The sequence below is a fragment of the Poecilia formosa genome, unplaced genomic scaffold (assembly GCF_000485575.1).
Source record: "Poecilia formosa unplaced genomic scaffold, Poecilia_formosa-5.1.2 Scaffold29, whole genome shotgun sequence".
In the NCBI taxonomy this organism is placed as follows: Eukaryota; Metazoa; Chordata; class Actinopteri; order Cyprinodontiformes; family Poeciliidae; genus Poecilia; species Poecilia formosa.
Genome location: NW_006799968.1, coordinates 3,337,510 through 3,351,330, shown reverse-complemented (window position 1 = coordinate 3,351,330; position 13,821 = coordinate 3,337,510). Strand labels below are relative to the sequence as shown.

Genomic DNA, 13,821 nt, shown 5'->3' with positions numbered 1-13,821 from the left:
GTGATAAATTGATTTTATTGACCAACTGAATTTGTGATTTGTTTTTAATTTTCTCCATAGATTTTCATAGTTCGGAGTGATGTCAGCCATCTTNTTTAGTTGGGCTATCTGCTAAGGCAGCTGCTGGTAGCTTGCTAACTGTAGTCTTAAAGTGTTTCATAAATAAAAGTGATAAGTTCTTCAGGCTCCACACGATTATGCATATTTGTTATAACCATCTTTCCAAACAGCTTAACGTTTGCATGAGGGATGAACAATATATCGACATCAACATTGGTGTCGGCCAATGTTAGTCCTTTGTTAACAGATAAAATAAGTAAAACTGGGTTGATATTAACAAGCGATGTCTATTTTCATCTTGTTCCTGTTTGTGTACGGTGTTCAGGGCTCTGATATTACTCATAAGTGATATAGGGAGAAAGTGGAGAAGCGTAGTTATGCGTTAATCAAAAACTCCAGTAGTTATTGCCCGCTTATTTTCCAGTATCTCACTAGAAGGACATTAAACCAAACAGAAAAACACCCGATTCGCTTTCAAAACCATAAGTGTTCAAAACATTTCTGTACCTCGTTAATGGTAACTGGCTCACGACTAAAATGCACACATAATAAACTCAAGTCTGGTGGCAAACTAGATTCCAACATTGTTGCAGATTCAACATTAAAAATGTCTCTTTCCTTATAAGGACACAGGTGTGCTGGTCCTCACCACCTTCACTTCCCTGCTCACAAGACAAAGTGCCTCAACATTACCTAAAGAATACGAACCACCCAAAGCACCACCCCTTAGCTTTTTCAAAACAATTAAAATCCACTTAAGCGCACAGCAAGGAGAAAAACAAAAATCAATTGATTCATTTACAAGTCTATTTACAAAGCTCATAGCAGCAATTCTCATTAAATCATTGTGCAATAATCATTCCAATAAAACAACTTCATCAGCTCCCGTGCGATAAAAGCAAGTGTACAAGCAACCCCGATATAAATACTTATTGCTTACCTCTCAAGTAAAGAACACGCAATTATAAAACAGATGAAACCCCAATGGACTCCTGAGGGACAGGGGTCTATACACACACAGTATAACTGATAACTTACAAAACATCTGCACACCATCAATGTTAGAGATTCTTAGAGTCCTGAGTGTGCAGAGCTAGTCACATATTTACATGCACTATTCATCAGCATGGAGATCATTTTGAACTGAGGGGTTTAATGATGCATTTACATGTTTTGCATCAATGATGTAAAACACAGTTGAATGATGATGCTGGATGGTTGATACGTAGACTACGCAGAATATTAAACTTCTGGAATGGTCCCAAATGTCAATCCTACAGAAACTTCTTAACTGCATCATTTAAACAAATTAGTTCTATTATTTCTGATAAACAGCAGTGATGAAATATCCAGCTGGAATTAAATCAAATAATAGTTATGGTTTCACAAGCATAAGATTCCAAGAAAATCCTGCTCATTGACGATGGCTACCATTGGTTTTAGCTGTCAAGTTCTCAACGTACCGCGCTAAATCTTAAAATGTACAAATGACACAAAAGAAAAATGGATGCAATGTTTTGATGCTAATTGTCAACAGTATGACAACTAGATAAAGTATCGTATCTTAAAGGTCAGAAAAAGGTTTTAATTGAAAGAAAAAAAACGCGTCAGAAGGAAGTAGGTCAGTTATGCTAGCTTGACTTTGACGACCTTTACATGTAGATGGGCTGCAGAATTTGGTGTGTTTCGCTCAGTTAAAGAAAAAAGGGGGATGTGATGATCTCAGACAGGTCATCACATCATTACAGCAGGTGTTTAAATTAGCTAGTCAACCATCTCTGTTTTCAGACGATTTCCTATTAATAATCACAAAATAAATATCAAACTTGGAAACATAAAACTGCACTAACAGACTTAAGGTTCTGTTCTTTGTGTGGGAAATGTTTGCATGTTTTTTGGGGGTTGAATCCTCATAAATCATAGAGCGAGAAAAAGAGAATACAAGTGGTTTTGGGTTATAGTTCAACATTTTTTCTGCATTATTTTTCCTTTAGTTGTGTCACACTGCACCAAATTAATCATAGGTTTTATTTTGTACATGAAACTGCTCTACATGAAACTGCTCTACATCATAAAGAGCATCTTTATGAATCATCATAAAGACGATTCTTTATGGATGCCATAGAGAATCATCTTTTTGCCCTCCAGCATTGGGCTGGAGGTAAACAATAACACGAGGTACGATGTTTGTCTACAAATGGGGCCAAATTCATTGAAGTTGTTCTGCCATGGTAAAATAATTAAATGCTTCACTTCAAGTCCAGCATAAAATGAAATTTGCACTGATGAAGAGTGTATATAAAACTCTGACCGGCAGTGACCACCACAGGAACAGACAGTGAGAACAGACTACGCGTCCAGAATCATAACCCCAGCCGTCATCAGCAGGAACATAGCCGGCAGCTGTAGTAACAAAACGTCCCAGGACAGATAAAACATTCCTCTTCCATCTTTATATCAACTCATCCCATCAGCCCCCTCTTGGTGACAACAACGCTCCAATGCTTTATGTGTTGCCCTCTGACCTCAGTAGAGAAGAAACGCTTGGTTTAAAGGGAGTTGCTCTTTATCTAGCTGCACAGCAAATGGATGCCATCTAGTAGAGTCCTAAAAAATATCTTGGAAACATCTCTATAGGTCAATGTTCAGGTTAAAATGCCTCTGGAATGTTTCATGAAATCATAAAAACTAATTTAAAACCTCCCAACATTGAGTTTTCTTCACCAGGTGTGTCCGGAATGTAAAAACATGCAGAGGCTCTCCCAAATGCACTCATTTTCCCATTTGTGTTAGATTTTTTTAAAAATCACATGCATAGAATAAAATCAGCTTTTTCTCAAGCAGAAACTCTCCCAACTCGTACTAAACACATCCTCTTTTGTCTTTCCGTCGACACGTGCTTTAAAACGACAGTAGCCATCATGGGAAATCTCCGACACTCTCCATGCTCACGTACAGAAGCTTTTCCCTCCAACGTGTCCAGTGCAAAAGAAAAAAAAATCAACCTCTAGTGGCTTTTTCCACACGGCTTCATCTTTTGACACAATATATTTTACGTACACTACGTTTCACAAACACACACACATACATACACACACAAAGGCCCACCCCCTCTTCAGTCCCTGAGATCACCTCACACTTTGCACAAGGCTTTCTCGTCAACACATGACACGGCAAACGGAACGCAAGTAAGACAAAACACAGAAAGCAAACACAAACCAGACCATGGCGAAAGGCACGTTCTGGATACTTTAAAGAAGAAAAAAAAAAGTCCAGGAAGGGAGCGACGAGGCTCAGTTCAGGAGGGCGGCAGTCGTGGTCGTGGTGTGTTCGGGAACTCCGGAGGGAAGTCGATATGCAGGGACGCAAACATTTCTCGTCAAAAATCTTTCAAAGTGTTTTTTCATCCATTTCCTTATTTATATATAAAACAAACCAAAATAATCCTATAAGTTCCATCTTTTTCAGTATGGATCTGATTATTTTTTACACAGTGTTTTAAAAAGAAGTGACGAGTTTGCACTGCTGCGTATCGACTCAGAGAGGATCTCTGAATGGACGCTTCGGCTCCCATTGGCTCTCAGCGTACTAGCCACCAGCTTCCCACAGAAGGCATCATTTCCCCTGTGTGGTAACTTCATTGGACTGAATAGTCATTCTCCTACACAGGCTCTTCACTCTCTGATCTGGTTTTTTCTTTGACTTGAAGTTGCATATGTGGAGCTTCCAGCAACGTGTTACCAGGAAGTAGACAGAGCCTGATGTGTTTTTTAGGAGTCAAGGAAGAGCAGATGCACTGTGGGGAGTTTGTCTCTCTCCCATCTCAGTTGCTCCAGGACTTGCGGTTCTCTCCTCTGCGAGCTACAGTGGCTTCCCCTCGCAGGACGGGGACGTGGGCCGGCAGAGCGAAGTCCGTGGTTCGCCGAGCGGCTCGGTCGCGGCGTGACAGCCGGTCTGGGCGGACCAGCACCCCATAGCCTGGTTTGCAGAGGAAGTATCGGTGGCCTCCGACTGACCCGTCATTCTTACCTGCAGGAAGGAAAACAATCCAGGTCATCAGGGTTCGTAGATTTTCCCCCACAGTGAAATTCAAGCACTTTTCAAGGTAAGTTTTCAAACGTTTCCAGTGCCACAAGCTGGAGTTAAAATTTTATCTATATTACTACTGTTAAAGTCTTGTTCTAGTAATCTACATTCTGTAGTAGGGACGAGGTAAATTACAATATAACAAAATTTAAAGTTTTGAAATGTTTCTCACACATTTTATACACCTGAACGAGAACAAAATACTGATTTAACAAAATAATCCCCCAATTTTAATAACTTATCAATAAGTTGTTGAGCCATTAGGAATAATAAATATTCATTACACTGAAACTATTCAAACAAATCGTGTTAATATTCAAATTAAAAGCTTGAACACAATATATGAAGAGAGTGGAAAAAAAAATCTGTACAAAAATGTCCTCGTTTAGGTTTCTTGACATTTAGCAAATAGAAATAATTTTGGAAACTCTAATTAACCTAAAACAAGAAAAATTTGGTCTGATTTAACTTCAGACAGCAAGAAAAAGAATGGATGCGTCTTTTTGTAAGATGTATGAAAATATCTGGTGTGAACTGTAAACAACATTTTCCAAGTTTATGCTTTTAATCAAACGATAAATTGCACTTTATTACAAAACTGTGCAGTTTGAATGTCGGACACTTTCCAAACCTTAAAAACACCTAATTGAAACTGAAGGATTTTCAAGGATTTCAAGAACCCGCACAAACCCTGGAAAGCGTCGGCATTTTGAGCAATCTGGCCCTTTAAATCTCACACTTACCTACTGGGGTGTCCAGCTCCACGCCCACCCACACTCCGTCTGCGAACTGCGTCGTCCCCACGTAGCGCACAGTTCCGGCCTTGTTGCTTCCTACGGTGACGTACTCGCCCTCCGTCAGCCAGTCGGGCGGCACGTCGTCATGACCGCGGCCATCGCCGTCGTCCACAAAGATCTCCAGCCGCTCAAAGCCTTCAACTAGCTTCTGGTCGGAGAAGGAGAGCTCTGTCGGGACGCTGTTGTTGTGATTGGACGCTACGACAGTCATCTTGGCGCCACACTGGGGGGGAGAGGTCACAACATCGTTCCTGTCAGCGCCCTGCTGCTGCTGCTGGGGGTTTGAGGGTGACGCCACGTCGGCGCCCAGGAGGGACGAAGACGAGGAGGAGGGTTGGAGGACGTCGGACAGGGTAACCGTGGAAACACTAGCGGAGAAATAGCCGCTCGACGATTGGCTGAGGGGGCTTAAAGGGGTGGTGTCATGCGGGTCATGCACAGGAAGAGGAGGGACGTCCGGAAACTCGGCCCTTCGGTCTTTGGCAGCAAGTCGTGGGGCAGCAGCCTGCAGGGGCCCCAACGGTTGCCGTGGCAACAGAGGGACAGGCGACAGCATGCGGAGAACAAAAAGTAAAAAAAAAACAAAAAAAAAAAACACCAAGGATAAAAATCAGCAATCTCAAAACTCTTCATTGTGAGTCAACAGGATGTAAAATTTAGTTCATGAATCCAGACAAATGTTTAATCTAATAAAATACAGAATATGGCTGTCAGTGCTGTTGGTTCTGCAGAAACTCCCATTCAGCAACCGTTGCTACAAATACAGCAGATGGTAGTTTGATAATGTCACCTTCCTAAAAATCAATATTTGCAAAGAAATGACTTGTCTGTTGTATTAGGAAGGTGAGGATATACAACTTTTCATTGAAAAAACTATGTTGGAAGTAAAATAAAACTAGCTCCTGAAGTTTACATCTCTCTTCCTCCTAAACTCAGCAACTGACACCTTCTCACATTATTAACAGATTAATTTTGTGCCTCTATAAACAATACATTCAGATTATTTAATCCAAACACATTTCAATTTGAACAAGGAATTCTGCAAATGTAAACATGCAAAAATTTTTGTATGTTAAAAAAATCTAAACTAATCAAAAATGTCTCTGGCAATCTCCAAAGAAATCTCACCCAATTAGATGAACTAAGAAAATCTGCTGGTCACCGGAATCGACTGGTTTTACATTCAATCTGCATTTGGATAGTTAGAAATAAAGTCGGCGGGCGCGTAAAAGCTGCAAGAAGTTTTTAGAACAGTGAATGACTTTCTGCAGATAGGCCAGCTGTCCCCTCTGCAGCAGAGGGTTGTATGTGAATACATTTTGAAGTGCTGCTCCGATCGCCTTTTTCCTAACAGACCTCCCAATTCTGATTTTGACTGATGCCAATATTTTTGTCTGAAAAGTCGCTAAGTTGGTTACATTACCACTTCATATGGATCTCTCACCGTCTCAGGCTTGCCTCTGCTGTCATCCCCTCCCGTTGATGCAACGATGCGAGGCACATGCTGCTGAGTGACAGACAAAAGTTTGATCACACCTTTTAATTGCTCATTATGCAGTCGTTTTTTTTTTCTTTTTCTTTTTCTTTTTTCGCTGTGTCAGCCGTTTCTGTTTCCGCTGACCTGCTGGCCGTGTGGCGAAGGTCTGAGCTCCTTCTTGTCGTCCCGAGCAGGAAACAGAGACTTGAGCAGTTTGGGCATCTGAGGAACCAGGGCCTTAACTGAAAGATAAGAGGCAGCAAGTCCTAAACGACCTGGGGGAGGGAGAAAAGGGGAAGAGGCAGCGAGGTGGAGGCAGAGGAGAGGAAGGAAACGAGAAAACAAGAGGAGGTCCGGGAGGTGGAGGAAGTGTGAAAGATTAAGACGAGAAGTTGAAAGCAAGTCCAGAAAATGGCAAAAAAAAAACAAACAAAAAAAACACCAACATAGTGACAGATTGACAGAGGAAGCGTCTAATAAAACAACACAGAGGTGATTTATCTATCAGCTAAGATATGAGGCTCTAAATTACTGCGACAGAAATTCATTGAGATCATTAATTCTGTTCATTTCTGAAACAAAATTAACTTGATGTCACACTGAAATGGGAAAGAAATCACAGTTAAACCAGCTAGCCATCAGAAATATTCACAATGAAATCATCAGACATGGCACAGCACTGATCAGCAACGACGTTGGCAAGGTTAGGAAAGCAGAATGGGTGTAAAAAGCTGAAAAAACAACTTAAGAAAATGAGTTCACACATTTTATCAAAGCTGAGGGATGTTTAACAGTGGGAAACATGGAATAAAGCGATAAATGTCTTTGAATCATCACACAGGAGAGGAAAACGATAAAAACAAAGAAGAGGCAGAAACAAAGAGACGGAGGTAGTGGAGAATGGCTAGAAAAGTAAAGATGGTGGGGCAGAGAGGCCATAAAAGGCAGGATGTTTACCTTGCTCTGGTTCCTGGTTCTGTGGGGGGGTCATATTGAAGGGCATGGAGGATGAAGAGGGGGAGGTAGAGTAGGTAGACGGGGATGAAGCCGGGCGAGGGAGGGTGCGGTAAGAGGGCATGAAGATATCCTGCTGACTTTCCCATCGACCCTGAGGAGCAAAGACAGGATTAGTTTTGAAATGAAGGAAGTTTTCAGCAGCGGCGACTGCAAGAGGGGGGCAAAGGGGGCCATGGGACCCTCTTAAAAAATACTGGCCACCCCACTGAATCACGTTCAGGTTATTGAAAGGTATACAGAGCCATCTTCTTCGATCAAGACATGAATGCAGAACCCAACAAACAAATAAATACATTCATGAAGTTATATATATTAAAAGAACAATTCAAATTTATTTTCTTTTGTTTTATCAATACAGACCTGTCAGAAAACTAGAAGGCCAATTTAAATTTATTTTCGTACAAAACTTGCTCGTGTTTTTAGCTCATATTTTTTTGATGTTGTGATTGTAATTTTGCTTATTTTAACAAAATAGGTCTGTTATAAATGAGGCAATGTGTATAAATAAAGGTTGTAATGGATAGTGAACCATTTAAATTAAGTTGCCTAAATTATTCAAATTTGTAGACTATTGTAAATTATTTGAAGTGAATTTTAAGGATGTTGCAGGTTGTTTAATAATATTTGTCTGTTTTGATTAGCACTGTTGGTGGTTTGTATTTTGTTTTGTTTAACTGTATTTGCACTTTGTAATGTTTTTTGTTTGGTTGTATGTACCTCACGGGCTGCCGTAGCTAAATGAGGGCAGGCCCTATAAAAGCTGGCAGAATCATTGTACCAATGAATGACTTGAACAAACTGTCAAAGATGTGCTTGGCACCATCAACACTTAGTGTTCCCCGGTGAAAGCAGTGAGGTACGTTTTATTTTGTTGTTTGTGTGTTGCAAGTTTATTTTTATATTCTAATATTTCTATATCTGTTTAGTTTTCACGGTGACTACGATGATTACGGTGACTGAGGTAATCAAGGTGATTGAGATGACTGATGGTCCACATCAAAGAAAATAAATCTTGAAAATGACCCGTCGAGACCGCGCAAATTAATTCAAGTGCTGGGGAGCTGCTACAAAGGTAAAATAAAAACAAATAAATAAGAATAGGTGGAACGTCTCATTATGACCCATCATTGGATCAGCTACTGCCATATACAAAAATAAAAATTTAATAAATGTCTCCAGAGTTTAAAACCAAGCAACAGGTTGGTAAAGGAATCTGCGCTACCTTATCATCCAACAGGCAAGACGTGGACAGGTCCTGCCTACTTCCAGACAGCTGAAACGTGAGACAGACGGAAACATTAGGAAAATATTTCTCCGTTTCTGTATCACATGGAAGAATATGATTATTTATTTTACCCTGTGAACAGACGGAGAGCTCAGACTCCTCCTGCTACTCCTCCCCTTGCCAGTCAGCTGCTCCTTCACTGCTACTTCCTTTAACAAGTTCAAACAAATCAGAAACGTTTAGCATTCCTGATGATCAGTCTTTGCAATCAGTCAGATTGCAGTGCTGGGAGGTTCTCCTTCTACCTGTCTGAGTCTGTCCAGGGTCAGGATGTTCTCCAGGCTCATCACGCTGCGGAGGTATTTCTCAATGGCGGCCTCGTCATCTCCCGATTGGCTGTTGTGTGCGCTCGCTGCCATCCGGGCTAGCATCTCCCTGTCCTCTGAACCTGGAGCATCCTGAAAAAAGGAAAAAAAAAGAAACAATTTCAGGTACTGGCAGGAATACTTTTGTGAAGCACTTTCAGCCAAACTAAACGCTAGCGTCCTCCTGTTCCTCGTCTTACCCCAGGAATGTTGGAAACCACCTCGAAGGTGACGCCGCAGCCAGGTATGGTGCTGCGGGTCGACATCCTCCTGAGGAAATTGTGGGCGAAACCCTGGCGACCCGGGTTGACATTGACGCAGATCCTCTTCCTCAGCACCAGCTGCATGTCGGCGGGGTGGCTGAGCTGGACCACCGCCCGCACCGTCAGGTAGACGCGCTGCTCCGGCCACGACCCGCCGCGACTCAGCTGGGGACACTCATGGACGGTGGAGTCCCACGACGCCTCAGCTTTCACCTGGCGGTCATTGAGGGTCATCACTGCAGCATGAGCAGAAAGGCAGCCAGAAAAAGAAGGAGAGAGAGAGTAGATGCTCACCTCTCCATCGTAATGTTTGACAATCTGCAGGTCGAAGAAGTCGTCCTCGTCTTCTCCGGTCAACATGGCGTCCCAGCCTCCGGCTTCAGGCACTTCAAATTGCTCGTGGGAGCCGAGGTCGTCGGCTGGGGGAAACGAGAAAACTTTTGATGAGAAACTGAGGTGACGTTAGGGCAACCTGCTCTAGTTAACAAAACTGATTACGTTTAAGGTCCAAGAAGAGGACTGGAATGTGCGTTTCCATCCCTGGTAGAGGCGCCCTGCGAACAGAAAAACAGTATTTTACAGGCACTATGGATGTGGGGTTTTTATGATTGGGTGATAAATTGATTTTATTGACCAACTGAATTTGTGATTTGTTTTTAATTTTCTCCATAGATTTTCATAGTTCGGAGTGATGTCAGCCATCTTTCTTCACAAGAGTGATTTACTTGTGAAGTTTTACTTACTTGGACTTTGAATTCAGGCCAACTCTACCACAAAATATAAGTAGGGCTAAGATTTTTTTTGTGAGAATAAAGACATAATGTTATAAAAATACACTTGAAATAATATGAGAATTAAGTCCTAATGTTACCAGAATAAGGTCGGAGAATGAAGTAGTAATTTTATGAAAACTAACAAAAAATAAAAAATTACTTATCCAGGATTTTCTCCTTAATCAAAACGACTTTTTTCTTGTATTCTTCTAGCAAAGTTGCATCTTTATTCTGCTAATATTATGACTATATTCCTGTAATTAAACAAAAAGTCTCAAGGCCTGGCCCTAATACTTTGTTGTACAACTTACAAAAAGGGGAAGATTGAAAAATAAATCACTTTTTGAAAATATTTCCTATAATTTGTCATTTCTTTAACAGAAAAGAAAATGACAAAAAAAAAAGAAAAAAAGAAAAAAAAATCTAAGATTTTATTTTTAACCCAAAGCGCCCAGCCCTACAATAATCTGCTGAACGTATCTGGTGACGTACCACTCTGCAGGAGCGCCAGGAATGCCGCTGCCAGCAGAGGGCACCATGACAGCGTTTCTCTCCTCAGTGAGAGTCAACCTCCACTCCAGCAGCTGCGCCTCCCTCTCCATGTCATCCTCTGTCTTTTCTGGAAGCAAACATGGTAACATTTAAACATGACAGAGACAAAGTGAACATTTTCCGTTTTTTTCAAATCTGTTCCTGGGGTTTAAATTAAGCAGCATCAGCCAATCATTTTACAACCGTTTCTCCCGAACGCCTGTTAAAATAAAAAAAAAACATTGTGTAATTTCATCTGTAAATGTTACCTGCTTTGCTAACCAGGCTCTGCAGGTGTTGGTCCAGGTATTCCTGTCTCTTGGTGAGCGCAGCCAACCACTGCCGCCGCAAACGTTCCAGATCTCTATCCTGTCCATCAAGGGCTCAGTTAATGCGTTCTGTCCTTTATAGACGCAACTTCACCTAGAGCATTCTGAAGCAGAAACGTGGAGCGAGTCGTGTCGGTTTGGCATACCTGGTAGCTGTCCATCTCGTCCCCTTCCTGGTTCGCTGTGCTGGTCCTGATCTCCACGCAGCCCACCGACACGGCCAGCACGATCTCTGCTATCAGCGGCATCGTGCCCGAGTCCTGAACCGAGCGCACGTCCACCTGGATTCGCCTCGACTGGCCCTGGGGTCGACGTGAACCCAAACAGCAGTTTGAACATTATAAATCAGCTTTTCGTCCTCCTCTGGAGTCATGCCGTCTGGGACTGTGTAGGTTTTACATCCCTACCTGTCGAAGCTGGAAGATTCCCCCTGTGCTCACGTCTCTGGCTGGAACTACTTCCACTGGAACAAAGTCTCCATTTTCGTTTATTTCCAGGATCTGAATCCACAGTTCCAGGCGACGTGTGACCTCGCTCCACCTACCATCAGTTTTTTTTAGTGTTTTTTTACAAATCAAAATCTTAAAAAGTGTGAGAAAGTTATGAAGAAATTCCCGAGTCACAAGTGGCTCTTTGAATTTTCCACAATGGTTCTTTATAACTCGAGCTGAGATTATTAAAAAAAAAAAAAACAGAACTAGTGTTTCTAAATATGAATAAAACCAAAACAAAATGTATTTGCTGAAGCATGATATTTTTCTCATTAGGTTATTTAAACACCACCTTTTTTGGTACAAACGTCTTCAGTTGTTTTTTAATTTTATTTTAAAACCTAAAAACAGAAATAAAAGGCGAGGTCTTAAAAAAAAGACACATTTCCTACAGTACATGTCCATCAAAAATTAATATGCCATGTAACAAACTATGCAAATTTGAACTCCATGGTAGCACGTCTAGAAGATATTTTTGAAAGAAAGATGTTTGAAGTTGTCCAGAACACATGGAAGACACAGCAAACACCAGAAAGAAGGAGCTCTGGTCAGATGAGAACAAAGCTGAACTTTTTAACCCACATGCAAAAGTTCACATGGTGAAACATGGCGGTGTGGTAGCCAGACTTCAAGGAAAGATAAAGGAGCTGAACGCAGAGCGGTCCTGTCAGAGTCTGTCTGCAGGAAGATAAGCGAGTGTGTGAGCGTCTACCTGTCTCGTAGCGTCCGAGTTTTGGCCTGGATGATGCTGAGGTCCCACAGGGCCGGGTTTCTTCCTGCATCAGACTGCTTGTGTCCAAACACCTCGATGGCAACAGCTCCTTCAGTCAGATACTCGATGAAATCCTCTGTTACCGACACCGCCACCTCCTACAGCGTCAACAGAGAATCACATCTGTTAATCGCCAAATAATAAATAGATTTATCAGCAATAAATAAATAGATGTGATTCTATTTACATGAAATGATTAATCCAATTAATGCCAATGAATTGATTACTGAAATAATGGTGAACCAATGTAACAGATTAATCGTTAACTCAAAAAAAAAAACATTTGTTCATGCTTGAAAATAACAAATTCAGAGCAGTAATAAAACCAAAACTGTGTAAAATATATACATTATGCATTAAAGGTAAGGAAAAAAATTGGTCTCTCTAAATTGTCCCTAGGTGAGTGTGTGTGTGTGCATGGTTGTGTGTCTCTGTGTTGCCCTGCGACAGACTGGCGACCTGTCCAGGGTGACCCCGCCTATCGCCTGGAACGTTAGCTGGAGAGGCACCAGCACCTCCTGACCCCAATTCCTTATTTAAGGAATACAGTTTTATTTGCATCTTTTAATGTATTTACAATATTACATTAAAACGATTTAAATAAGAATATCTGTAGAATGTGCTGATCATTTTTATCCAATTAATTGTTGGAATAATCAACAGATTAATCAATGGCTAAAGTTATGGTCAGTTGCAGCCCTAAAGTAATTGTGCATAAAAATAAAAATATTGACATTCACCTTGCAGCTGTCAAACACAACCATGCAGTGCGGGTCCTTTGAGTTGGGCGATGAGGAAGACGGGTCAACCTCAGGGGCCACGATGGTGGGCTCAGCCTGATCCCAGAACGAATACTGACAGAAGACGAAGTTGGACAGGTGCTGCGGCAGACCAGTGGCTTGCAGGATCTTTATCTGCAGTTACACCCAAGTCAACGTCAGAGTCAGAGTTTGAGTAAACGCCCGCAGCGTCGAAAACGGTCCAACGACGAGCATCGGCGTTGCTTACCGAGCAGACCAGTTTGCGATCCTCAAATTCAGAGTCCTGGTTGTTGTCAGGTTCATCTCCTCCTGCCATGTTGTCCTCCAAGCCCCCTCCCACTCTCATGACCTCCACATGCAAGCGTCCTGCGACCTTATAAAGGAAAACAGAGGGGAGGAAAAGGTTAAGTTTCCGTTATTGCACTTGAAAAGAAGCTGAGGAGTTCGGGTTGTACCTCTCCCTTTTGGTTGATGATGGGAACGGCGTACTGCAGCTTCACGTCGTAGAACAGACAGGAAAGGAAAACGTTGGCGACGCCGATCAGACTGTGATTCTCCTGCTCATCGAAGAACGGGTCGGCTCGGCGGAAGTATGAACGCATTACCTGGAGGAGGAGAGGAAAAAGTAAGCTCTACAGGGGTTTCTGAAGTTAAATGACATACTCAAATCTAATTTACTTTTTATCAGCATTTACAAATTCTACTTCAGTAATATTGGTATCAAAAATAAGCTAATACTTTTAAGACTCAATCAGAAGTGTAAGTAGTGAAATCGCTGCTGTAGTTTAAGAGAAAATGAGGATGGAACCTAAAATAATTTGGCAGTTTTTGTTCCTCACCAGAAATTATTTTTTGCCTTATACAGCATTTAAAC

The 13,821-nt window shown here is 41.7% G+C and overlaps 1 protein-coding gene across 4 annotated transcripts in view; it reads right to left on the bottom strand.

Annotated features, from left to right (window-relative positions):
• Positions 1–992: 992 nt before the first annotated feature.
• Positions 993–13,821, bottom strand: part of LOC103136027 (kinesin-like protein KIF13B) — a 46,875-nt gene continuing 34,046 nt past the window's right edge. For 2 of the 4 annotated variants that reach the window (XM_016670002.1, XM_016670003.1), the window contains 19 exons: positions 13,403–13,552; positions 13,195–13,320; positions 12,927–13,100; positions 12,127–12,284; positions 11,331–11,463; positions 11,070–11,225; positions 10,864–10,963; positions 10,556–10,682; positions 9,789–9,844; positions 9,585–9,709; positions 9,228–9,503; positions 8,968–9,120; positions 8,794–8,871; positions 8,660–8,710; positions 7,378–7,528; positions 6,565–6,695; positions 6,388–6,450; positions 4,890–5,448; positions 993–4,089 (listed from right to left, as the gene is read on the bottom strand). In XM_016670002.1, coding sequence (XP_016525488.1) covers positions 3,884–4,089; positions 4,890–5,448; positions 6,388–6,450; positions 6,565–6,695; positions 7,378–7,528; positions 8,660–8,710; positions 8,794–8,871; positions 8,968–9,120; positions 9,228–9,503; positions 9,585–9,709; positions 9,789–9,844; positions 10,556–10,682; positions 10,864–10,963; positions 11,070–11,225; positions 11,331–11,463; positions 12,127–12,284; positions 12,927–13,100; positions 13,195–13,320; positions 13,403–13,552 — 2,973 coding nt within the window. In that variant the 3' untranslated portion in view covers positions 993–3,883. The remainder of the gene's footprint in view (positions 4,090–4,889; positions 5,449–6,387; positions 6,451–6,564; positions 6,696–7,377; positions 7,529–8,659; positions 8,711–8,793; positions 8,872–8,967; positions 9,121–9,227; positions 9,504–9,584; positions 9,710–9,788; positions 9,845–10,555; positions 10,683–10,863; positions 10,964–11,069; positions 11,226–11,330; positions 11,464–12,126; positions 12,285–12,926; positions 13,101–13,194; positions 13,321–13,402; positions 13,553–13,821) is intronic. The other 2 variants (XM_016670004.1, XM_016670005.1) reach the window with 2 other exon arrangements.